General features: G+C 43.1%; 1 protein-coding gene across 7 annotated transcripts in view; it reads right to left on the minus strand.

Moving 5' to 3' along the window:
- Nucleotides 1-27,651, minus strand: part of GRIN2B (glutamate ionotropic receptor NMDA type subunit 2B) — a 205,650-nt gene that overhangs the window by 18,195 nt on the left and 159,804 nt on the right. For all 7 annotated transcript variants that reach the window (XM_090141067.1, XM_090141071.1, XM_090141106.1 and 4 more), the window contains 5 exons: nucleotides 14,719-14,927; nucleotides 14,281-14,452; nucleotides 13,455-13,608; nucleotides 11,782-11,907; nucleotides 8,581-8,810 (listed from right to left, as the gene is read on the minus strand). In XM_090141067.1, the coding sequence (XP_089997193.1) occupies nucleotides 8,581-8,810; nucleotides 11,782-11,907; nucleotides 13,455-13,608; nucleotides 14,281-14,452; nucleotides 14,719-14,927 (891 nt within the window). The remainder of the gene's footprint in view (nucleotides 1-8,580; nucleotides 8,811-11,781; nucleotides 11,908-13,454; nucleotides 13,609-14,280; nucleotides 14,453-14,718; nucleotides 14,928-27,651) is intronic.

The following is a 27,651-nucleotide window of genomic DNA, read 5'->3' on the forward strand; positions in this document are numbered from 1 at the left end:
CACTCTCAAGTGACCACAACTTTTCAGACCTTCCTTTTCTCCTACCTCCAATTTCTTCTCATAACATGAACCTCCACTTCCTCAGCAGTAGCTGAGACTCCTCACAGCTCAGAATCCTATAACCTCATCAGCAATCCCTAACTGTCAAGCCCCATGGCAGAAATCAACCCTAAGACTGCAGTGGCAAAACACCACTTTCTTGTCTCCACCAGGCAAACAGCACATCTTGATTTATAAACAATTAAAAAAAAAAAAAAAAAAAAAAAAAAAAAAAAGAATGAACAGCATAAAATCCAGTTCAACTCAATGACTCAGTTTTGGAAGGGCACAAAAAATCCTTGAGTGTCCTCAGACCTTGATTTTGTGGTTTATCTTACTGTTAAATATCCTGTGATGTTTCAAATTCTCTGGTCTTGTTTTGCATAGCACTTTCACCCATGAATTCCTCTAGATAAGTCTGAGAAAGGAGTTATCAGTTACTGCAGCTGACGGCAGCAAACTTGGAAAAGAATTAAATTAAAGCCACTTTTAAAGGAAGATGTAGGATGGGTCAGAACCACAGCAAAAAAGAAAAAAATGTCTGCGAATGTCTGGTGGTGAAACTGTGGGTCAGGGAAGGAAACAGAGCAAGCTAGGGACAATGCAGAGGTGTGAGGGGTGGGGGTAGGTGAAAGCAAAAGAAAGGAGTACAGATATAGCAACTTTAAAAATAGTTGTCCTTGTAAAATAACTGAGATGAAAGCAGAGACCCAATTGGTGGAAGAAGCCGCCATCACATGCAGTTATTGCCAGAGCAATGCACACAGTAGGACTGTGCAGACTCTTTGCAAGCTGGATTGCTCTGTGCAGACCTGCCCTGTGCTGCTTCGGCACAGAGCAGAAGACTGCAAACCTCAGGCAGTGCAGCTTATCCCTAACAGATGGTATTTCAGGGGTCCTACTTCTTCCACAGACAGACCTACACGCACATGCTGGGATCATGTAGCCCTACTGCTGACCCAGGCCTTACAGGCACAGCAGGCCTAGGGGCCGTTCTAGGATCAGACCACCCTCTACCAGAAAAACAGGCATCTCTAGGGACTGTTCCATGCAGCTGCCCAGCATGTGAGCATTATGCAGAACCTGTGCAGCATGAAAGATAATGCAAAGGCTTTAAAACTTCCTTGGTACACATTTGGAAGGCTATACGTTTCACATCTGTCACACTGTTAGGTGTCTATAAAGTCTGACCAGAGAGCACCATTCTCTCCGGTAGAGAACCACTACCACACATCTCCTTGCATAGCCATAACACAAGTAGGTGTGGTATTATGTGAACACAGTCTTATCTGTTGCAATTAAGTGGGCTACGTGATATTAGCTACAGCACAGTTTTGCTTGCATGTATGTAGAGACTGGAGATAGCCTGTTTATCCCAAATCAAATCATGTTATGTAGTTGGAAGTCAGCTTCCTTGGAAGTCAAACACAACAGGGCAAAACACACATTCTGAATAATCCCAGGCAAGCACAAAACAGAAATGAGCGAGGCAGAAAGTTGCTGGTTAGTATGCTCATGTTAATACCACTGAAGTGTAGATGTTCACTGAGAGGAGAAAATTGACTGATAAAAAAGACCTCGAGAGAAGAGGTGGCAGCTACATACAGAAGAGTTTGAAATCTGCTTTGTTTGCATATGAGACAGCTGGCTAACAGCTTATGAAGCTTTCTGAGAAATTCAGAGGCTGTAGTTTGGTGAGAGAGGAATTCCATTTTTCATCCCCTTTCAGTAAGACAGGCAAGTCAGAGCCTCCCATCTGGCAAGTACAAATAGTAGCCAATCGGTTTTAGCAACTTGTACATGGGTAACAACCCCTCGTCAGGACAGTGGAACCCTGTCAATGTGTGGCAAACTTCTTGAAGACTTCACTGGGGTCAAATAATTAGAAGAAACAAAACAAGACAAAACAATCAAGTTAGTGTAGTAATTTCTTAAGAACCTTTACAGTCAAGGAGGTAAAGCAAAAAGCATGGTACTCGAGGCAGGGCAATAGAAGTATCCTAGCACCAACTCAGAGGTGGGAGATAATGCTTCCCTTTATCTCGCTACAGAAAGCTGTCTCCTACTAAGGAGTGGACAGTAGCAGAGAAACGAAAGCCACATCATGTCTTGTGCGTCCTGGGCTCCTAGAGCTGAGGACCTGAAGCAAGCCAGCCTGCTGGGCTATGGAGACCAGGGGAAATTTGACCTTGAATAGCCAAAGGCTGTGGGAGAACCAGGGCTCCTTTCCACCAGGTGAATGCAAGATACAGACTGCCAAATATTTTCCAAGTACATATATATAACTTCAAATGTTTCAGTCGCTAGGCGAAAGCAATGAAATTTGTTGGAATGCAGAGGGAGGTAGGCGGCTGTTGTGTATTTTTAATCCTGTAGATCTCATCTTCCATTCCTATCCTACCAGCATTTCATCCCTGATCATTCAAATGAAGGAAGCCAGCTCTCCCCACTCAGGCTGCCAAATCCTGGTGGCAGGGCCATTGTGCTTTATTTGACTGCTGAGGGCCAAGTACATTTATGGCACAATATAAATAATAAATAAAAATATTCATCGCTTCTCTCTCTGCTGACTTACACCGACGCGAGAAGCAGGACAATCCTTTGCTTCCCTCCTCCCTCCCCCTGTTACGCAATTCTCTGAAGACGACATTTTCCAGGCTGCCAAGCAATTAGCACAGAAGCAACCAAGTTTGCCCAGCGCCTCCAAAGGGCCAGCTGTGGGAGCTGGTGAGGAGGAAGATGAAAAGGAAAAGCTGGCTGTGGCTGAGACCCTGGAAATGCAAGGAGAAATGCAAAAGCTGGAGGCTAAGGACTGTGCGGTGGCTCTGTAGCTGACCTCCCTCTCCCCTCCAGAAGCTCCCACTTGAAATGAGGGCAAAGCCAACAGTGTCATGTTGCATTCCTCCCTTCCCAGCAAGGATGGATTTGGCCTATGGTCTTCCTTTGTGTATCCACTCCTCTTGCACCGTACCTCACTCAAGTTGCCAATGTTATTTTAAGTGCCACTAATCCTTTAGAGTCCCATTACAAGTTTTACTGCTGCTAAATCCCTCCAGATCGACAGAAAAGAGAGAATCCTGAGAGGCTGAGCCAAGGCTAAGGCACAGCACAGCCTTCTCACTGCTCAGCACTACATAGTGCTGAGCTTGAGCAAGAGGGAGAATGACAGAAAGTAGGACTGAAGGGGGGGGGGGGAGAAAAAACACACTTAAAACCCACTGACTTTAAACATTTATAGCCATAAAACTACTGAATCACTTTTCAGCACATGGGCATGGAGGTTTGTTGAAAGGATCTCACAGAGCGTAAAGATCATGCCAAGCTGAACAAGGCAGGATGATTAAATCTGTAATAAATGGACCCATCTATGATTGTAAAAAAATATCTGAGTTCAAATTTATGTATGCAATAAATGTCATTGATTATAAAGATGCATTATGACACGATAAGCTGTTCCTGTTTATTAATATGAAGATATTTAAATAATATGTAATTATACAGAAATATACCGCGCTATATACTATTTCTATATAAATATCATTCTTTAGGAACTGATGATTTATGAACAAGTACAGAGAAATAATCAGATTCTAAGGCATAAAACTTGAGACTTCCAGAGGTCTGAATTTTCTGCACTTCGCTGTGAACCAGCATTTGTTATATCACGCACTAGTCAGTACTGCTAATGTTAGATATAAAGGTCATCTTGAAACAAAGAACCAAAAGCAGTTCAGCTCATTTATAGGAAGATGTCCCCACCAGACACGCACTGTGGAAAGAAATTCAACTTTATGGGGGCATGATTTCTTTAATTTTTGTCCATATAAGGTGTGCTCCAGGCCAGGACTCTATCCACACTGAAGAACGTTTATGATTTATCACAAAAGGACTGGGTTGGAAGTGGCGTGGCCTTGCTTGCATCTAGCTAGCCTGTAATCTCTACAGAGGTCTCCACACAATAATAATAATACTGCTGTTGAGAGGATTAAATATTTTGTCCTTTTGGACATCGCCACAGAAAACTTCCTTTGTGTCATGCAGAAATCCGTGGAACCACAAATGTTCACTGACAGTAACTGCTTAATCCTGTGGAAAGTTTGTGCTGCCTCCAAGCCAACTAATTAGACACCCTCTCCTCTGATACACCTTTCAGGGTGCTACACTTGTGGTCTCCTCGGAAAATTTCTGACAAAGGTATCTGCTCTGAATTTCTCCTAGCCTTCTCCAGAGCAAGTATTTGTTGTAAAAAAGCTCAGAAAGACACTTAACTTCAATCATGTGAATAATAGCCCATTGACTTTAATGTCCCCACTCATGAGCGCAAAGTTAAGCACGTGCTTAAGTGTTCTGCGCATTGGGATCCTTGGTTAATTTACATTTAATGTGCCGAAGAGCAGAATGTAGAAAATAATTCATTTTTCAGTTTCATGGACAAGCATCTATTACTACAGAAATAAAGCAGATTCATCTTTGCAGGATACTGGTTTTTGTTTGTTGTTTTTTTTTTAGTGAGATTTTTGCTTTGTATCAGGATAATGTGTTGCTTTGTCTTTCAATTAACTCTTTCCTTCATTACAGAAAAAAAAATATTTTTTTTTCCTTTTCTTAAATGTAGGTCAATTTTATGATTAAAGCCTGTAGAAAATAAATCAAAAATACACATCAGAGTTATCAATCAAAATACTTTGTTTCAAGTACACTAAAATGATCTACTTTGGCTAATACCAGATTTTGGCCATTTTCAACCCCAAAACTTCATTTTTTTCTGGAAATAATGGATATTCATTGGAAAAAAAACCCAACAACAACAACAAGAAAAAAAACCACAAAAAATAGCTGACCTAGGCTTCAGAGAAATAAGCTCTTTGTCTCAACGTTTCATTAATATCTTAAGAAGCAAACAAGTTAAATACATGTGAAATTGCAGCAATCTATATTAATTTGCAGGCATACAGAAATCCATTTCTCTCCTTTTTATGTCAATTACAAAATTACCATTCTGATACTTTATTAGCCTCTTTGGCATTTCCAACTAATTCATAGGCACGGATACTATTTTTTTTTTTTTAATTATTATTAACCTACTGCATTCTAAATTATTTTATTTAAATGCCCTGCTGGCTGTCCACATTTGCTTTTATTCTATTATTACTGTATATGAATGGAAATTATGTATAGCTATTAGATTATTTCACACATTAGCTCATTTATATAATCTTTCCTGTATTTATTGCCTTCGTTAGACTGAAATACCGCAGGCACTTGTTTCTCTAACAAGTCTGAAGTTCTCCCATTATAGGAAATTGGGTTATATCTCCAGTCAGACAAAACCAGGCGCGTGCGCTGGCTGCAGCAACCTGTGACAGGCCATCTTGCTGGCCAGCCATTCGCAGGAGGGTTGTGGACATGGTGGTCTCCAGAGGCAGCCGGGCCCACATCCAGCCTCACCGCTGCACAGGGAGGCCTGGGAGGGTGATGAGGGCTGGCCTCAGATCAGCTCCTGGCCTGCAGGTCTTGCAGGATCAGAGCTGCTCTCCGGGAGGAGCAAGTTTCTCCTCCCTGAATCTGCCCATGTCTACAACAGCTGTAGGAGCCACAGTTTGACATGTGATTTAAGCAGCCATGAGGATTAACATGCTAACTGTGGGTTCCTGGCTCAGCTCTGGCACCAATTTTAAGCCAGCTGACAACAAACAGGCAACACCGAGCATGGTGAGCATCACCCAAACACACCCTCAAGGCCAGGAGAGAGAGCAGCAAAGGCCATGAAGCTCAGCACAGCCGCCCACCATACTACCTACCACCCTAGCATAGAGGTTCCTGCTTGAGCAGGTCTGCTCAAGCATCCCCGCAGCACAGCAAGGACATGATATTAGTCCCTGTCCTGCATGTCACTTGAACAGAAATGCTGGGAAACAGCCAAGACACCTTCCAAGTCCTTAGACAGCTGGAATGATTCTGCCCACACTTCCGGAGACGTTCTAGGTCAATAGCCATAGGCACCTCTCAGAGCAGCTCTTTCTGAGCAAGGACCACAGTGCCCACAGAGATCCCTAGGTGGGTGTTGCAGGGAGGAGTCAATCTAACCTTGATGAGCATTCCCCACCAGGCATAGTAATGGATTTTGGGAGTACATCTGACATTTTGGCTGCTCTCCAGTTCTGTCTTCCTCAGGTACTGTCATGCTAGCAGATTCTGATTCTAGACAAGTAGGAATTACATCCTTTGAAGTATCTAGATCTCCACCCATCAGCTTGGATTCCATTCTGTGTGACTCCTTGTGCTGGACACAGCTGCCCGTATCAGCTATAGAAAGCCAGGAGCTGATATGCCTCAGTTCTGCTGTGGATATCAGTAGTCACAATGGAGATAAGAGCCTAAAAACTTAAGCCAACTCTTGGCCAACCAGCACAGGTCAGCAACTGCCTCCTTTGTAAATCTGAACTGGCTAATTTAAGCTGGCAGGAGAAAGAGCACAGCACAACTCCATCTCCAGGGTATGTGCATTGAGGGGGTTGCAAGCACTGTGCAGACTTCAGAAGAAGGAGAAAAGAAGAAATTCAGAAGAGAAAATTCCTCCCAAACAAGGTCATCCTGAAGCACGGCTTGGGTACTTGGGTGGCTGGTCTCAAATTCTGCAGGGCATCTGTATACACAGAATGGAAGTCCATGAGCCCAGCAGATCAATCTCTTACTCACCCTTTTGGATGGAGTTTTTCCCACTTGTCTACTCAAAAGACACAGCAGTTGGCCTTCATTTTTAACAGGCAATTTTCATCTGGTTCCAGATGCTCTAGTAGATCATAATTTTGCCCATATGTTGCACTTGCACTAGCAGCTGTGTTTGAGGCATATCACAGCCATTTCAGTATGTACTATGGCCTTTCTCTTCCCCAAGAAAAACAGCACATGCTTTAGGATATCAAAAGCAAAACAGGCAAGTAAGCAAAGAAAAGCAGAAGAAAATGACCTTAATCCAATACACACAAGAAATCCTACAGTGATATCGACCGAAATAGGGCTAGAAACCTACATCCAAAGGCTCTATGAAGCTCCAGGAAGTACCACTTCAATTGATATTTCACACACATCTCTCTGCAGGTATGGAGAGTGTTTTGAAAAACATGAGAAAGAAAGCATAGCTATCTCTTTGAGCCAAAGCATAGCTCTCTCTCTGAGACTATGCACAGTCTGAAACAATAGATCAGAGGTATGAACTACCCCATTTAGCTTGGACAGTTGAAAACCTAATGGTGACAAACTAATGTTAACTCTGGTAGGGCTGGTTGGTTTTGAACAGTGCCTTTCAACCTGAGGGAGTCCATGGGCTTCTCAGGAGCCTGTGCTACAACCTCCACCTGACAGAAGAGCATCCTCCTCACCCCCTCCTCAACACAGAACACTGCAAATGTGGAACAAATTGAGGTTGGAATGAAAACAAATAACAGGAGCATCTCTGCATGGATTGTATTATTCTGTGTCATATTTCTTTCCAGGGATAAAAAAGAAACATCTAGATGGGAAAAAAAAAGCCAATGAAAAAACCTCTTAGAAACGAATCCACCACAGAATTCCTAGCCTGATGCACAGGACACTGTATACACAGGGGGACCGACCACAATTTATTTCTAGACTGTCAAGGGGCACTAAAGAGACACTAACTATAACCAGACAAGCAGTAGCAAATCAACACACACATTCCTCTTTTTGCTGTTATCCCCAATAGCAGTGTATGTGACCTGTTGCTATGTGGTTGCCTGACAATGACAGGACCCCTAAAGAAGCCCCAGTGACTGAGTAACAAACACAGCACAGGCAATCGAGCCTCACAGAACTCAATTCCTTGTGAGTAACCTTGCAACAAAACAAAAACAAAGCAGTGCATACAGCTTCAGACCCTCATGAGCCAGACAGTGCTAACCTGCATGCATGAGCAATCTCCTCAAAATCCTCAGTGTGCAAAGCCCAGCAAAAGCAAATGCTCTGTGAGTACAAAACGCACTGCATGTAAACAAGGCAGTGAAACACAGTGAAACAGGGAATGATTTTTTGTGCTAAACCTCCAAAGGCCTTGAAAAAATGACAGTCTAACTTAAAATGCAAGGAATAGTAAATCATCAAAGCCAAGCTGATTTACCCCCATAGGCAGAAGTTGTCCCCAGAATAAACTAACAGATCATATTTGCTAGCACAGTAGTCACAGTTCCCCACACAGACAAATTACTTCGTCCTGAAAAAAACAGGTTGCAGCCATTATACACATCACCTTCAAAGCAGCATTAATTCATTTCTTGCTGCCAATCAAGGTGTAGTTTGGGATCACGCAAGCAAGCACAGTTCAGTTTTGTTTCCATAATTCACTCCTGAAATGCTTAAAATGTGTAAAATTTGAACTGAATACCAGTGAAGAACAGTTGTGCTATTTAAACCAGGGACTACAGCAATGTCACAACTGAAAAAATCTGAATATTTTAGCAGAAAGAGAAGAAAGAGCAACACAACCTCTTCTGTGAAGAAGGCTGCTCTGGGGGGATCCATTACCTTTTTGTCGCTCAAGCCAGACACCTGGTCCACATATTCCTCTTGGATCATGAAGGCAGCCAGATTGGCAGTGTAGCTGGCCAGGAAGATGACAGCAAAGAAGGCCCACACTGACACCATGATCTTGCTAGTGGTACCTTTGGGATTCTGCACTGGCACAGAGTTGTTGAACACCAGCCCCCACAGCAACCAGATAGCTTTGCCAATGGTGAAAGAGGGACCTCCTGGCTCTAGAGTGATTGAGAAACAAGATTCCACAGTGAGCATCTCAGAGCAATAGTCTGCATTTCTCTTTACATACATGACTTCAGAGTTAAGGCTAGTATCTATTCCCATGAGATGAATGTTCATAGCTATGCTCTCCTGTGTTCATGACACTATATCTAAGCAAAGCATGACCCTGAAAAGTGATTTTCTAAAATGTCCTCAGGCTTCTGTATTCATTCTGTCCCAAAGATTTCCAATAAAGGTTTATATAAGGGCTTTTTTGTACCTGATTAGGAAATGTAGAACACTCCATTTCAGTTCAAGTGTAGTCACCAGAAATAGTTTTCTCAGAAGAACTCTACCCTCATTTCTAGTTGTTTAACAGTGGTTTTGTTCCTAAACTCCTACCATACATCTGTGCAAAATATGGCCCTCACTGCACTTGTATAGGTGCAAGAAAGAGCATCGTCTGAAATAACAAGGATCTAGAAATACAGCTGCAAGAGTATTACTGAGTCTGCTGATGTTACATGAGCCAGAGAAGGACCCAGCTCCATCTCCATGTACTGCATCTAAGCTACATAACATACACTTTGGTCTCTCTCAGGAAGAACAAATCCAATGTTTACAAAGCTGATATTTTCCCCTTATTCACTTTTCAGAGTAAAAGTTCACACACAGCCCAAAAGCCAAGCATGCTCATGAAACACCATGCCTGAAACCTTGTGAAATCCTGTCTGGCTCTCAGCAGTCCCACATCCCTGGCATATGCAGGTTCCATTAGTGGGAACCAAAACATATGCTCAAATTGAGCACAAGAGGAACTGTCACTGAGACTGCAGCTGGAATTACTCAAAGGATCATGCTTCAGGCACTGAGAAGATTCTCCTGGGAGAAGATTCTCTGGCACAATTCAAGTAGTGCCTGTCACTTTTCCGATGGTGCTACCCTGGCTCTGCAACCCTTTGTTTTAGCATCCCATGCTTCATGTCCTCCCTTGGGAAGATGGGAGCCTGGTGCTGCTGCCTGTGATTAAGGTTGGCTCCAGCAGAGAAACAGAAGGGAAGAAAGTCAATTGATGACTTCTCTCCACAGCACTGAGCAAGGAAAAGTATGGATCATCTGAAGGCACTAACTGTGCATGCCTTTAATGCAGCTGAAAAGTGCAAGGGGCTCATTGTGTAATCTGGGAATTGCACATTAAGTTCTAAGTAGAATCATCATCTGGCAAAACTGGAGCCTTTAGATGTGAGGTGATAAAGTTGGTGTAAGAAATGGGTTTGACACTCCTCGCATTTTACATGTTGGAGTGGTAACTTCAAATTCCTCTTTACTAAATGAGTGAGACGTCTGAATCATATGCCTCTGTAAGGTACAGTACTTCAAGGTACAGGTATGGACTTAACCTAAGACACAAGTGCAAGCCCTGTAAAACATCAGTGGGAACTGTAAACTGTAAGAAAATCTCAAGAAGTTCTTCACTATTATCTTCTTCTGTCCACCAGTCACCCCCATTTGCTTTGAGCCACAAATCAAGACAGCAACCGGAGTCTCTAATCCATACCAGGAACGAGATTTCAAACTTGGAGTGACTGAAGAACAACAAATCAGTGTAGTTGGAGGCTAGATCAGGACATGCTCACCTAACTTGGAGAGAAAATCTCAGGTGTCCTTAAAGAGAAAATCCAGATCTAGGGGCAGATTAATACTATTGTAGACTATTTGAATGCAGCCAAAATAACATTAGCAACAACATTCATTACCAAAGAGGCATTTCAGCCTCCACAGACTGCTTTCCACATCTCTGCGTTACGTATGTCAGGGATAATATCTTCCTGATGGTGCAGTACCATTCATGATTACTCAGAAATGTTGATACTCCAGCTACAGTTCACCTAACTTAATAACTGTACAACTGCATACCTGTGTTAAAAACTGCTTTCAGTTCCACATCTGTATTAATACCTCCCAGGAGACTCACAGGTTTATCAGTATTTACTGGTATCCAAAGATCTATATTGCCATGAAGGCACCCAATGGTTCCATCATAAGAGAAAAAAGTTCTTCACTTCCCCATATATGTGGTTCTGCCTGCATTCCTCTAAACACTTTTTTTTTCCCAACCTGATCTAGTAGAAGGTGTCCTTGCCCATGGCAGGGTGTTGGAACTGGATGACTTTCATGTCTCTTAAATTCATTCAAAGTAATAAATTAGGAGCAAATGAATGCATTTTCTAAAAACTCCCAATCCTACCACTCTCAACTGACCAATAAGTTCTGGAAAGGTTTTAAGTGCCGATTTGTTAGGGCATGAAATAAGGAGGTGACAACAGGTTCAACTTGCTAATTGTCTTCATACCAACAAAGGAGAAAATTCTGCCTCTCAAGTTGTCTGTCCATCTCTTTAACTGTCTTCTGAAGATCAGAACCACAGAGTTAAGTCACTCATTCCTATCTTTCCTACTGCCTTTACAATATAATTCCTTGCCCAATCCCAGAAAAAATGAGCTTCTCATTTTCACAGTTGGCTTTGGCAAGCCAGAGAGCCAATCTGGAGAGGGTGATGCCCAGCTGACAGATGTGGGCTCTGGAGTACGGCACTACACTGGGAGGCCGGCAGCGCTGCTTGCTCTCCTAGGAGATGTAGCACTGAAGGGCAGATTGAAAATGGAGAGCCCTCTGATTGCCTCAGAGAGAGCAGCACTGGAGGCACTGCCAACACCAGATACCAGGATTCCTATCCCCTTCATAAGAAATGAATTGGAGCTAGCACTTGCTTTAGAGATGAAAGCACCACAGCTCAGTCTCCTGAGCCAAGCAAATTATCCATTATCCACATCTGTTTGCTACAGAGATGTTTTCCGCCTCCCTCCCTGCCCCCCTTTAAGCACACCTCTTCGAGTGGACTGTATCACATTTAAGTGAAGGAAATGCCACTAATGAATGACCCAGGATTGGAAGAGGAGGATTGTGGCAAGGAATGGCTTCCCTTACCTCTGCCATCAGCAAGGCACCGATTATAGCCCACAGGGCTGAAGTACTCAAAGACAAAGACGGCCACTGCAGAGATGATAAGGAGCATCACAAACATCATCACCCATACGTCAGCGCTGAATGGCTCTGCAGAGGAAAAGAAATCCATGCTGAAAGGCTTGATACACAGCAGCCACCTTACCCTCCCTTTTTTCGCCTTCCGGAGCACCCCAGTGACAGTATGTGGCAAAATGGGCTTGGGAAAAACAGAAGTTATGCTGAAGCCTTCAACCCTAATCTGAAAAACATCCTGAATTGGTAGAAGCATTGTTTCTTTTTCTGTAATGACTACATTCATTCTCACAGCCACATTTGTGACACACGGCTCCATTTGGAACCACACGCAACCACTGTGACATGCATTGATAAAATAAAATGCATTGATAAAAGACTGTTCCCAGGAAGTCCTCCAGCACCATCTGGAGAGAGTGGGGAAAATGAAACAGAACTGGCATAGTTTCAGACGAGCATCCAACTTTCAAGATGCTACTGAGCCAAAGAACATCTCCAAATTTCTGAGGTTCAGTCCTAGTGATAGTAGTTTTTCAGCTATTCCATTCTTGCAGCAATTGAAACACTGGCTCATTCTAGAATTGTTAAGTGTTTCCATTCTGCAACTGTTTGATCTTTGCCAGTTTTCTCCACCTCCAAGCCTGAAGAGACAAAGATGGGACTGTACCAGATTAAGGAAACCTAGAACTCTGGCCCATGTTACAGTCAATTTTGCAACCTCAATTTAATTGCAATTAAAAAATCTTGAGTTTATTTTATTGTTGTTTTTACATGCCCCAGGTAATACTGGTGGAATACTGGAAGCCTATTTTCCTTGGCTAAAGGCAAAAACTGCTGAAGAGTGAGTAGTAATGAAACAACTTCTTCAAGAAGTTTGGAAAAAAAAAAATTACCCATATAAAATTACTTCTGTTTGTAAGTATTCTCAGGTTCCTGGCAGAGAGCAGACAGTAATTATGTAACTCATGTAGCATGTTTGCTGCATCATAAAGCATTTTGTAAAGCCAAATAGTAGATACTAGGAAGACACAGGGAAATGCAGTAATACTTCTGCATTCTCCAACTACCCTCCTGCACTGAGGAACAACAGAAACCGTTTTATTGGGATGCAGTGCCAGCAAAGAACTGATGGCTCAACCCTTCAAGTTCTGTCAGATATCTAACTTCCTCCATGTCTCTGACAAGTGAGGACTGAGTTAAAATCTTTACAAATAATGTCTCTGAAAGTACAGCAATTCATTGCTAATTGTCATCACTAAGAAGTATTCGCTGGCTTACCAGCTATAATGTTTGAATCATTTTTTTTCTGGCCTACACTCCTTGAACATGCTATTAGTTGAGTCACTGGGATACCACATGCTGTAGGGTAGATGGCAACCCCAAGGAGCCCATTCTTTGCTAGGATTACTGAGAAATGCTTTGGAACTTCTAGGCAGTGCCTATTTGCATTTGCCTGGATTTTGCTTGCTTGGGATTTAGAACTAAAACATCACAGTTTATTTTTGCATACCTGTCCCACAGGTACTCCTAAAAAGGAACTTTCAGGCTCAGAATCACAAGTAACCTTCACCTAGTTTTTGATGAACACTGGACTACATTTTAATTTTAGCTTAAAATGATACCTAAGAAGGCAGAAGGTGAGACAGTTCCATTGCTACGTGACACCATGACGCTGATTCCCGTCTCAATGAAGGGCACAGAGAAATCCACTACTTCTGATCTTTCCTCATTAATTGTGAGGGATCCCACAGCCATATAGGCCCGTTTGGTGACGACCTAGAGAAAAGAAAAGAAGATTTCACACATACAGACCCAGGGCCAGCCCCACTCAAGCATCATGAGCGTGTCCCTTCTCACCATTCTGCCTTTCCGTGCAGTTCTTTCATTCCTCTAATCCCATTCCCTATATTGTTTCTATCATTTCTCCTTTCTAATCTTTCATCAGGACACCTTCTTCTTTCAGGGAATCTATAGACATTTATCTTCCCCTCAAAGCTGCTATGTGTATAAAAAATAAATCCACAGAGGTCTTAGGATAAACACATCATCCACTGAGAAGATGTCTTATCTCATTTTTCTGTCCTTGCTTTCTCCTCCTTCTAACACTGCAAAGTCTTATTTCATTCTTTATACATCTTATATATGATCGAAGCTTAATCTAGGCTGCAGCCTCTTTGGTGCATGGATATCACATTCTTTCTTTGACTATAAAGGCCAAATTTGTGACACTACAAGGAATAATAATTAATCTCTGAGCAGGAAAGGTGGTCATGGTCAGAGAGTCAGAGCAGTTTAATTCACACAGTGCCCAGAAAGGAGTCAATCATTTCTACCGAGTCACTTCTGTCCCCTCCCTGAAAGGGAACAGAATAATGACTGAGGATCAGACCTGACCTATAGCACCCAGCCCAGGAATGAAGACCACCACACCCTCCTTTTGCTGCTGACCTCTCCAATCATTCCATTCCACGTCCCATTGATCTTTTTCCCATGCTTGCCATTAGTCACCAAGTAGAGGTCATAGGTGAACTTGACAGACTTCGAGATTTTCTTGAGGATGTCGATGCAGAACCCCTTACAACACTTCTTCATATAATCCGGCTCCTCATCAGTTTTGTTCCTGAATCATCACAACAAAAAATGAGTTTAGAAAAACAGAGAATACAATGTGGAGAATTTAACTTGTGATATCTGTGCAGGAGAGTGAAGGGTCACACTACAATGACCTTCCTAGTGGGGCCAATCATGAATGGGCACAGGCCAGGCTGCGCAAACAGGTGATTTTTCTAAAAAGGATTATCAGGATGTGCCAGTATTGGCCCAATACCCTACTTCTTGCTGAGAAGGGAAAGCACAAAAGGAGGAGACAAACTGAGGGGTACATACTCAGTCACAATGCGTTTTTGGCAAGGGACTGTGTTTCTCATGCAGGTGCCACTTAGGGGGTCCACATTCTCCACAATGACAAACGGTGCCTCTTCCAGGGTCACTATACTCAGGTGATCATCCTCGCGCTCCTCAGAGTCAGGATAAAGCTCAAAGCGGGGCCACACGTAGTACTTCATCTGCAACTTCTTTTCCTTCCATTTCCCCACCTGTGGAGACATTTAAAACATAAGATAGACTTCTAGCTGCTCCACCACTCTGCATTAAGCACATCCCCAGGCCCAGGCAGGAGAACCACTCTGGAGTGCCCAAGCCTGTATGGGACAGAGATGTTTTGGGGAAGAAGGCTCTGAGGAAATAGGTTCAAACCAAGAGAGAAGAGATGAAGAAATACATCTGTGAGTGTCTCATCTCTCTGATAGTTTCATCCTCTGGGAAGTGAACAGATGACCAGTGGGGTACCATCAGCCAGACATGACATCTTTCAGCTTTCTCAACCAAGCAACAACTAGATATCTTGTTGTCTGCTGAAAAGTTCAGCCTGCTAACCACAATAAAAAAAGATTGTTTTCCTGTTAAAAGAGACAAGAAATACATACAGAACAAGTGAAATAAAAAGTAATTTTGAAACAGAGAAACTGAAAAACCTCACTTGAAAAAGTCAAAACAAATCTTATTTTATTTTTCAAAATTTTGTTTTCATTTGTTTTCAGTGACATTAATCACATTAATTCACCTTAACCAAAGTTAGCTTTATCCAGAAATGACTCCTTCTGGAAATAGGTTGCTCACTCTTAGTCAGGACTAAGTTATTCTGAATGACAGAGGAGAGGCGACTGAAGAGGGGGATGTTCTGCAGTTTTAGGAGTGTCTTCACAGGAGATAAACATATACAGAGATGCATGTTTAACAGTACTCCACCTATTCCCTGCTAAGGCTCACCAATATACCTACTCTTGTCCTTTCACAATGACATGGAAACAAGGGATTGTTCTGTTTCTGACACAGAAGTTCAAGCAGCCTCTAAGATTTTTATTCTCAGAATTTTTCCATAAAGATGTATTGCAATTTTACATTTTTTCATTCTCCATTTCTTAAGCAGAGATCACACCTTCAGAGAGCAGAAAAGGAGGGGTGGGGACTCCTTTGTTTTATACCTACTGCCACAAATAAGAGTTGTTTTGAAGTGAATCTATTCCCTTAAGAGAAGATATGTGTAGCACGCCCACTGCCAATGGTAGACTGCTTCTTGCAAAAATTCCAGGAAAAGAAAACACCTGAACATCAACTACACTTTGAACTATCAAAGTCTCGCCTTTGTTCTCATTTCCCCCCATCACAGTTGACACTAATTAGCACCTTGGCTCGCAGCTCGAGCTGAGTGGGCAAGAAACTAACTGGGCTTGAGAAGGAACTTTCCTGCTCCATCCTCAAAGGAAGCCCTCCAGGCCATGAGGGGGGAGAGGTGTATGTGGGAAGCTTGTGTGACTGCTTTTAGCGGTGTACCTGCTTGGTGGGTAAACAGAAAAGCTTCATTCCACCGCAATCCAACGCTACCTCCCACCACCCCCAAATTTCAGTCATTTATTTATTTAAACGACAAGAAGGGAGGGAGAAGCACTTATTAGAGGCTCATTAGGTGTCAGCGGTTATTCTGTGAAACTCAAAGCCCAGCTGGGGTTTGGCATTTCAGAGCAGCCAGAATTCACATAAAACACTTGTCACCTTCAAAACAAACAAACAACCGCTTCATCTGGCCATGAAAGAAAAACCCATTCTGAGGGCTGGTGGAAGGAGAAGAAAGGCAGAAGAAATCACCCAGAGACAGCAGCCTCCCCATCTATCCTGCAGTGCAAACACAACACCCCACGGAGAGCAGGACTGTGGTTTCTACCAGAAGCAGGTGAAATGGCCAGGCAGGAGGCTGCTGAGTGGGAAGGGAGATGTTGTTTTAATTTTTAAATATGCTTTGATCAACAAGTGGAAGATGGCAGAGTGGGATCCCAGGGAACTGGTGGCCCCTGTTACCCACAAATGAGAGATTATGTTGAACGTAGCAGACAGTCTCCACTCACACCCCTATGTAAGTCTGCATGTGGAAAGTGCATTTCTAAGGGGACAGAGCACATATACCCATATGCTCACCCACAGTCTGCTCAGCCTTGGACTTCCCACTCATTGAACGAGCAGGTCAATTTATTATCAGCTGAGCCAGAGATTTCTGCAGAACTTTGGCCTTCAAGTAACTGATCTCAAATCCCTAAAACCAGTTCAGTGAAGTCACCACACAAGTAGAATAACTACACACACAGGGCTCAAGGGGGAGCGGCGATTAAGATGCAGCACAGAGCAGCACAGACTTCAGCTCAATAACATTAACTTATCATAGAAATAAGCAGTTGATGAAAGAGACATCCTGCAGTATCTCAGCAGCACTTAGATATCACAGTAATAGGCATGATATAAACCCCTAAGTGATAAATTAGATCAGATAGGCGAACCCAACTCGTAATTACCCAGAAGTTCTCTGGTACAGAAAGAGGACTTCATAAGGCTGCATGCTAGGCACATTTCACAGCACTGTACTACATGGGCCAACGTTATGAAATTAGGATGACAGCAACAGTCATGGCCTCCTGTGCACTGGAGTACCTAATCTGCAAATACAGCTGTATGTGCCCCTTCATTATTATCCTAGTGAAGTCCTCATAAATTGTCTGAAAAGGAGGAAGAACAGAATATAAGGAAATGCTCTGGCCTGTTTAACTATGGACTGTCTCAAGTATATATGCAAATATTGCACCTCGTTGCTAATCTGTACAATCAAGCATAACATACAATTACTTATACACCTGGTGACATGTACTGGGTATGAACAAGTGATACAAAGAAAATCAGAAAAGATTTGTGAACTGAGGGAGAGCAGACTTCTTCACATGCTCACGCATGTAAGGATCAAATATGTACATCTGTAGTTAAAGACAGGCTTTAAGCCACATGTGAACGATAGTAAAGATACTAAGAAGCTCCTCATGAACAGGACAGAGACAACGCAAAAGAAAGAAAATAAAAATGTGCATTTTATGCTAGATAATCTGCCATGAAAGAGAAGGAGCAATTCACTCTGGGGACAGAGGTTAGCCTCAAAAGAATTAAATGTCACAGATTTGTCCAGATAATGATGCCTGCTCTTAAAGAATATAACCCGCCAAGCTGTGCAGAGCAGAATAAGGCACTCCTGAACTCTCAGGATATTTGGTATTAACAGCTTGTAAACTGTTATTACTTAGGTTTTGCTCAGTGCTTGCCTCAGCAAAAAGAGGAAAATAAACCATCCCAGGCATCCTGCATATTTGTCAACCTGCAGTTTCAAGACTCACTGGGTGTTCTCTGATCAGAGTCCAGTCATCCAAACTCCCACCAGGATTACTGCAGGGTCACAGAATCAGCAAAAAGAAGGATGCCAGAGGCCATTAAAAGCCCCTTATAAATATTGTCCAAAACCTAAGTATTATTGTATATGCTAGGGGAGGGCTCCTAGAGCCAAATTTTCACCTTAATTTCCCATTCTCTGTCTATACCACACCAGATCTTATCGAGAAAGGGAGGTCACTTAGACTGGGGATTAATAGGGAGGCACTGAGGGAGGGGAGAAACCAACTTTCACCTTAAAATACAGAATCCTACTTCAGATTAACACGCAGCTGGGAGAAGAAGTCCAACACATTTACAAAACAAGAAAGTGAGAGCGACTGTAGAACAAAAAGTCAATCACGATGCTATCGGTTTGCCTACGTGTATAAGCTATAACAGGCAGACAAAAGGTACAATTGCCTATAATAAGTCAGAGCCTTCCAAAAGCCTTCCAGCAGGCTGGCAAATTGCCTTAACCGCGGTATAATGCAGCCAGAACAAAAGCGTTCTGCAGTATGTTAATGTGTATCTTTAATGAAAGGTGTTGTAGCATATTAGCTCCCCGAAACTAATTCTTAACAGAGCTTTGCTCCCCTCCCAAGAGAAGCTAAGGCTTGTAACAGTCATTTGTGACAGATGTTTGCCCAACCTGTCCTTTCACTGGCAAAGAGGCTGCAGTCTCTGTGGGCAGTCTAACTATCCTTGCTATTAAAAAAGTGTGATTTTTTTTTTTGCCCCAATGTCTAACCTAAATCTTCTTGCTGCAGTTTATACCAGGAGAGTATATTTCCTCATTCTTCTGCATGTGCCCTTTTCAGTGTTATCAGGTCAGTAAGATATTTATAACACAAGGGCTGGTAGTTTCATTCAGTGGATACCTTAAGTGCTGCATTAGCTAAAGCAACTGCCTGTTCAAGTGACCAGCACTCAGACTAACCATTTACAAAGCCCTCCCTCAGATTTATAGTGCAGACAAATAAGAGTTTCTCCCATAAACCCCCAAGACTGTTTGTTGCAGCCACAGCAGAAGCCAACCTCTCAGTTCCTCATAGTATGCCTGTGAAGGACCACAAAAGCATTTGGAGAAACTTCCAACTTCTACAGTCAATGGAGAAACCGCATCAAAATGTGGCCCTTCAAGGACTAAACTGGAGAGAAAGATTCAGGGTGTAAAGAAATGAGGGGTTCAGACATAATTCTTGTGCAAGATACTCAGGCATACTGTGTTTAATTTGGGGTTTAGGTTTCTGATTTTGAAGAGATGCTGGAAGAACTATGCCTGGGTAAAGTCTTTTGATAGTTCTTGTTTCATTCAGGCTCCTATTTGCACCATGCCTTGCTACTCCATTAAAATCTTCTCTAGCTTCCTGACACTCCTTGTAAAGAAGTGATGTGAGAAAAGGAACAAAAGGTATTTGGTTCCTTTTAAAGAACAAAAGATCATTCCAAACTCACTTAGGACTCAAACGCTTTCTGCTTTTCCCAAAACATTTTTCCTCCTTTATATTACATTTTCTTTTCCAGGAACTGAGGGGCTTTTTCATTCCAGTGGGGAACATAAAGGCAACAGCACAGGGCAGGAATTGGAAGGCACCAATTCCCTATTTTGCCAAGGACCTCTGGGACCCGATCTGCAAAGACACCCTTGTGCCTCTGCTTCACGTTGTGTAAAATGGAGATAATTGTATGTTCTCACTTCTGGGGTTCATGGAGTGAATAAACACAGAAATAGTCATGAGGTTCAGAAATACTATGGAAATTGGGAGATACACACACATAGCTAGATGTGGGAACTCTTACAGTAAGTACGGACAGCTTTCTGCTTCTTATTCTTCTGTCAATTAAATGGAAAGAGCTTATGTAACTTTTACATATGATTTTAATACACGAAAAAGGGAAAATCAAATATAGAAAATATATAGGTAGAATATCTGGCAGAAAACAGTAATATTATTGGCAATATAGCTGATGCAAAAGCACACCTTACCTCTAGGAAGGTGGGAGAGTCTAGGGAGAAGTAAGAGCTTTGTTGGTACAATTCATGTAGATTCTAAATGAGGACATACAGAAACCAGAACAACTAGGCAGGACTGAAAACAGCTACTGTAGGAATAACAGAAATACCACAGAAATAACAGTTATAACTGGGACACTGCCAATGGAAGGTATGTCCTGCTCGGAGTACATAATAGTAAATGCAAACCTGAGGGGTTGGAACATTTGTGCTGCAGTAGACTGTAAATGAAATAAATCATGCATAAATAAAATCATTTGGGATTAAAATAGTTTTCAGAAGCCCAGTTTAAGGTATTTCACAGGGGTTGTAATAGCGTTCTGGTTTAACCCAGCAGGTGACTGAGCACCACACAGTTGTTTGCTCACTTTCTGCTTCCCAGTGGGATGGGAGAGAGAATCACAGAAAACAAAGTAGAACTCATGGGTTGAGATAAAACTATTTACTAGGACAGAGAATAGAATAATAATGATGACTATATACGTGTGTGTGTGTGTGTGTGTGTGTGTGTGTGTATATATATATATATATAAAAAAATGTATAAATGTATATAACAAGTGATGCACCCCCCATCACCAATGCCCAGCTAGTCCCCCAAGCAGCAGAAGAGAGACAGATGCCCTTCCACCCCCTCCAAAACTTGTTCCACATGATGTGATAGGACATGGAATATCCCTTTGGCCAGTTTAAGTCAGCTTTCCTAATTCTGTTCCCACCCAGCTCCTTGGGCTCTTCACTGCAAATGTCCTGGGCTCCGTACCATACTGCTGAGCAGCAACTATAAACATCGGTGTGTTACCAACATTGTTTTTGTCCTAAAACCAAAACATAGCATTATACTAGGCACACTAAAGAAAACAATTCCATCCCAGCTGAAACTATGACATACAGAGATGTGCTGTAGATTCACAGGCTTAGCTTTCACATGGACAGAGATATGAGGAGCTACGAGATATGGTTTAGTAGCTTGTGGTACTAATAGGAATGGGAAGGTGGTTGGACTAGATGATCTTGCAGGTCGTTTCCAACCTTGTGATTCTATGATTCTATGATTCTATGATTCTTACAATTATTAAAGAAGAATTATATCAGAAACTACGTCATTATAAAAGGCTTGAGCGTCAAGATAAGGTGGGGAACAAATGCAAATTTTAACAGCAAGACCTGGATGCCTCATTTTTCTAGATTTGATTGGTGACACTTTTCTTCACCTCAGAATTACTCAACAGACAATAGGTCATGCTGTTTTACACTTGGTTTGGGCAAGCAGCAAAGAACCTTACAGAAAAGCAAGTTATCAAAAATAACCTTGGCTTGATTAAGGGAACAGAGAGCCTACCTTAAAAGAGGAGATTAAAAGGCTTGTTTAACCTAGATAAATGAAAGCCAGGAGAGGATATGATTGCTCTGTATAAAGAAAGGGGGGACAGATACTCAAGGGAGGAAGGAAAGTTGTTTTGTTTTGTTTTTTTTAAGTAGAAAAACAGGGTTGGCTCAAGAGCAACTGGTTATGAGAAAATTTGCCTTGAAAACAAGATGGCTTTTAACCACCAGAGGAGGGAGGTTCTAGAACAGCCAGCCAGAAGAAGCAGTGAAAATAACTAAAATGGGGTTTGTGTAGGGCTATATGATGTTGCTGCCTAGAGCAGCAGAGAAGGGACCAGATGAGCCTTTCCAGTCCACTGGCCTTAAGAAGCAAGAACAGGAGCAGTAATTCCTCTGTGAAAAGCCTTTTCTCTTTGCCTTTACAGTCTGCAGATGTCAAAACTTAATCATTGTATCTCTGTCCTCCAGCTAACCCACGTGAACACAAAGGCTCTTATTATTAATGTCTCCACCTCTTCAAACTCATACTTTCCTCATTCAGCAGCAAAATCCTCTCCAGGGCTCTGAGAATAGAACATCCCTCTTAGCCTTCACCCAGACTGGTTAAGCTGTGACTCTCACACTTAGACTGCTGACTTCACAGCTATTGCCAATTGCTGTGAAGCTACAGGTTTCCATCCTCACATTGGCAGATAGAGAAGAGATGCCACAGAGAGCAAAAAAATCTCCTGTTTACAGACACTTAGAGTGATTAATTAGCCACATCAACCAATGCAGACAAGAAATGGTTGTGAATGTTCCACAAGCGAAATTAATTAACACAAAAACAACACTCCTTTGTGAACCTCAAGATCACCTTCCACAGCCAGCTGGAGAAGGCTGCTTTTTCCACTGTACCTTCAGAAGCAGAAATTGTTTCTAACAGCCCTTCGGTTAAGCATGTAGATTACAAGAGATGGTGGATTTTTCTTTCCTCTATCTTTATACAGCACCTAACATATAACAGAGAGAGGCTTAGTGTATAATGCAGACAGGGTGAAGTATCAGCTCTGGCTCTACAACTCATTTCTGCAATTCTGGGAATAAAAGCACTTCGCAGAAACACAGTTCCCCAGCTCACTAAGGTCTGGCATTTACACAGCTTTTGCTATTTCTGCTGAAACATTTCTTTCTTGGTGCATTTATATGCTTTTTGCAATTGCTAAGGTCCCGTCCCCTGCCATGATTAGTATGAGAAGGTTAATGAGATATACTTTGAGTGCTTCTGTCTTCTGCAAAGTCATGAACTATGGAGCTCCACTGGTGTCGCAAAAAGGTCAGGATTGCATGAATGCCAAGATGTTTGCCTTGGTTAATCATTCCTCCAAACCAGAGGGTATCATAAGAGCACCACAGGCATAAAAACAGCCTGAAATTATAGCTTCCTCTAGGTGATGGTGCTGTTTCTGTTGGTAGCATTAACTCGGTAGTGAAGAAAGTGGTTCATCCAGACAAGGCTGATGCACACAGGAGCTGGATGGCTTCCAAAGACACATATGAGCTCAAGGTCCTCAATACTCCACGATGTATGGGTGACTAAGATTTACAGAAGTGCATGCTATAAACAGGCATAATGGGGAGACACGAGGGAAGAGGTTAGAGGAAGCTGTTTGTGGTTGTGTGGCCTGTGATCTGAGTAGACTGAAGGATGTAACTCAGCAAAGCAATAGCTTCTAGAGGGCAGAATCAGGAGTTAGGATTTTGCAAGAATTAGAGAAAAAAATGTATACAAAAAGCACTACAGAGTGAATGTACCATCCAACACAACTCACCTCCAGTTAACAAGCAGTAACACCCCTGATTTAGGCTCTTCAGTAATGTTGCACCCTTTGGAGCCATCATGCCCTTCTGAAACGATTCTGGGTGAGGAGAGGGGGGTTTAATACAATGTCCTAAACACCAGCAACACCAGGCTATTCTGATTCTGATCTGGAGAAAGCCAGGAGCTTATATTACTCCTATCCTTGCTCATCTAAGATGAAAGAACAGTTCACCTTGAGCATCTGTACCACTCTCCTCTGCAGAATCATGAGCTGGGGGAAAATGTAGCCAGGACATTGGTTAAGACTACATGTTTTGTGTGACAGGGAGTTCAGGAGTGACAAAGGTTTACAAATAAGTGTATTTTTATGTGCATGTATAGGCATCTAAATGCCTTCTGAAAGCATTTTCAGATCTACAGCAGGGCATCTGCATTGTGCAGGTGTATGTCTGCATCCAGTACGTGTCCATGCATGTAATGCCTTACCTAATGATTTTTCCCCTTGGCTTTCCCTGTTGAGTGCTGGGCTTGAGTTTGCATTTTGCTGAGCTTTCATTTCTTTCACTCAGGCTTTTTTCTTCCCCTAAAAAATGTTACACAGAGGGAGGGATGGACTTGCCAATTCATGCCACAGTCTGGGAGACAGGTTAGAGCTCTGGCTGATAAGTGGGTCCTGTACAGTGGTGTGTGAACCCCTAATGTGTGTTCCTCTGTCCAGCAACACTTACTTCGTACACAGCGCAAACATCCCAACATCTCTTTGGAACTGGGGCTGAGAGCATGCTTAAAAATACAGGTCCAGAGTAAAGCCAAAGACATCTTTCTGTGCTGAGGAAGGCTCTGTGTCAAAGCAGGCCCCCACTGGGGTAGGAAAAGTGGCAACACAAAAGAAGGAGGTAGTGAGCTGCCTAAACCCTGCTGTTTTCTGAGCTGTGAAAGCAAGATGGAAGGCACTGCTTTGAAAAACATTTATGAAAATATCAGAGAGATCCCTGAGCTTGCAGTGGGGGGGTGCCATGGCAGGCGCAGCAGCACAGCGTCCTGCACACATGAGCCAAAGACCCTGCCCTCACTCAGTGCAACAGCCCCACATGCAGAGCCACACAGGTAGACATTTCTGCATGAACACCTCCAGCAGAGAGATGCAACACATTCAACTCTTCTCTCACTGGGAACAAGAGGGGAACACACCTCCAGACAGGGAAGGTCTGCACGCCCCTGCTCCTTCCCAGGTTGAATAATAGGAAAAATTTCTTCTCAGAAAGAACAGTGCTGCAGTGGCACAGGCTGCGCAGGGAGGTGGTGCAGTCACCATCCCTGGAGGTGTTCCAGAACCGTGTGGATGTGGCACTGAGGGACACGGTTGGTGGGCATGGTGGGGATGGGCTTACAGACGGACTAGATGATCTTAATGATCTTTTCCAACCTTAATGATTCTGTTATTCTATGATTCCCTGACCCATCACTACTCAGCACCTAACACCTGCCTGCCAGTGGTCTTGCACCCCATCACTATGCACAGTCCCTGCTGCAATGACACCAGTAAATGAAGACTCCAGAAAGACAGCTCACAACCTGCAGAACCCACTGCTACACACAAGCACTGGGCTTTGTTTGAAAACCATGGTACTCTGCCCAAACAGTAGACGAGACCTGGCAGCTCTACCTGCACCCCACAGACAAGACCTGACCCTTGGATAGGGTCCACCAGTAGGACAGCTGGTTCACCATACACGTATGCATTGCTGTCACACTGCCTGGAGCCAGGAAGCATTGTGAGCAGCAGGGAGCTGCTCTGCCGAAAGATTTCACTCCTTTCTCATCCATACACAAGTGCAGACAAATACACACACAGGTACACCCAGCAGCAATGATCCTAAGCTGATCTGGGCTTGGAATCCAGAGCTGCCAAGGGCCCAGCTGAGGCCATCTGGGCTGTGCAAAAGGAGTATGATCAGACTTGAGTACGGTTAGAGAGAAAGGTAACCTTGAAATCCGTGTCTTGGGAAGGAGAGAAGAAGCTATCTGATTTGTCAGACCTAGCTAGCAAAAAAGGGTTAAGCCAAGGACTGCTCCTGGGAGCATGGCCGTAGGGAGATAAAATTCTGCCATTCTCTGAGCACAGATGGACACACAAAAATAGACACACCTATTTTTCAAAGGCTCGTATGTCATTTTGTCCCTAAACATGCAAACAACAAAGCAGATATCATGCAATTCCCTTTCTGCAGCCTGAAAGTACAGGAACAGGCACACAGCAGCAGTCCTGGAGATATGAGATGAAGCTGAGGCTCTCAGCAGGTTGCAAAAGGTCTTCTGAGGCACATATAAGTCCATGTATGAAATGACTTCTCAAAGTCTGGAATTAGCTGGATGACTTCATATGCATATTTAAATGTGTGTGTACTATATAGTTACCTCTATTAGAGGGAGAGCTAGTAGAAGGCCTGTAATTAGCTTCTCTGACACTTCCATTACAAGAATCTTCAGGCTGGTTCTCTGAGAAAAGCCAACATCTCCAGGTTTTGCAACAGGCATTTGAAAGTCAAGGGGGAGGCTACCCTGAGGCTAAGGACATGATTTTTACTTTGGCCCATCAAATTTTATTCAGTCTTAATTGCATTATAAACTGTCAAATAATCATCATTTCTTTTCTGTCACTTTCTTGCAGAAATCCTAGGAGAAAGCCCAAATGGCATCTGAACATAAATGTTTCAAGAGCTAAGCCATCAAACCAGTAAAACAGTGGGGGCAGTCATAACAAGGAATGCTCTAGCTTTAGCAGGGCAAAGAAAAGAAAGAAAGCCATATTAGGAGACAAGCCATCTGTGTTCTCCTCTACCTTTTAAATGCACCTCACTGTGAAACCATCACTTGCACTTTGCCATTTAGGAGGCAGAAGAAAGGCAAACCACTGTGGAACACATGCAAGTCAGTTACCGGGTTAAAGAGTCAGACTCAGTACTGAAGGCTCAGTGTATATGAGAATGAACAATATGTTTCTACAGAAAAGATTTTGAGGTTTCCCCTTGGGAAAAGAATTAAAAAATTTAAGAAATGAAAAGGAGAAAAAAAAAAAACATAAAGCAAACTGCACGGAAGGGAACTTACTTATATTGAATTATTAGGAAATAGGAGGTTTATGATTTCCTCTTCAACCTTTCTTTCTTCCCACTTGTGTGTGGACATTTTGATTCAAGTTATAATTAATAAGTGCATACAACTTTCTCCACGGGGTCCCTGCCTCAATCCTTGAATTGGAAAGACACTTGAAGCAAAAGAATTAAAGCAGCCCAGGAAACAAGATTGGCAGCTCCCAGCTTGGCTACACAAACTAAAAATGAAATCACTGTTCATTTATTTTGCTGTATGTAATTGCTTACAAAGCTCTATGAATGTGCTCGAGCCCTTACAAAACCAATAAACAGGCCAATAAAGTATCAGTGAAGAAGGAGAAAAACCTGCCCATGAGGTACTGAATCACCAGGCACTGGCAGAGGAGAGTGGAATAAAGAAACAGCAATGGACAGCAAACCAATGAACCAATGCAGAGATTATTCAGACCCACTTTATTATGGGAGCAGCATCCCTGACCTTGCCAAGGGGTTTGAAGGGACAAATAAAGCAGAGGCCAAACTGGAAGGGAGCACAGAGGGACGTGGAAAAGGGCGAAGCTGCCAGGTGTCTCGTGGCCATAGTGCCCTGAAGAGGAAAGGAAGGCACCGAGGCTGCAGAATATGCTGGAAGGTTTCTCGCTTTGCAGCAATAGTTTTGTAACCGGCTAAGGGAGTTGGAGACCTGATCTGCATCGGAGGTATGGACAGAACCAAGCAGGCCTGGTCTGCGTGACCCTGGAGCAGAAGCATCAGGGAAGAGGTACATGACACAGGGACACCAGGAGGGCTGGACACAAGCCAGTTACGGTCCAGATGCTGTCTAGCCACGCTAGCCCAGCAGGGATAAGCTGCAAGCTGAGGCAGCTTGCCAGGCTCAAGCAGCTGCCTTGCACCCCACCATGCTGCTAAGTCCCTGTGGCATTGCTCTGCACAGTGTGGACTTACCATCGCCAGCCCACGCCAGCACAGACAGCTCCATGCTGGATTTCACAGCGCAGACTTGCCCTGAGCAGCTGCAGCAGCTGCACGGAGTGCAGATGCTTTCTCCCCAAGCATCCTGGGGGGAAGGGACCCAAGTGCTGGCTGTGATCCTGTCCTGTGCTTGCTGTGTGACTTTAAGCAAGCCATCTAAGCTTTCTGAAGCTCAGTTTTTCCCTCCATGAAAGGCTCTGAATAATCCACCCTACACTGCAAAGGGGTTGCACGTGAACAGGGATATAAGAGTTGGGAGCAGCAGCGTAAGTCGGTACAAGCAGATGCC

The sequence above is a fragment of the Phasianus colchicus genome, chromosome 1 (genome assembly GCF_987193195.1).
Source record: "Phasianus colchicus chromosome 1, bPhaCol1.hap1.1, whole genome shotgun sequence".
NCBI lineage: Eukaryota > Metazoa > Chordata > Aves > Galliformes > Phasianidae > Phasianus > Phasianus colchicus.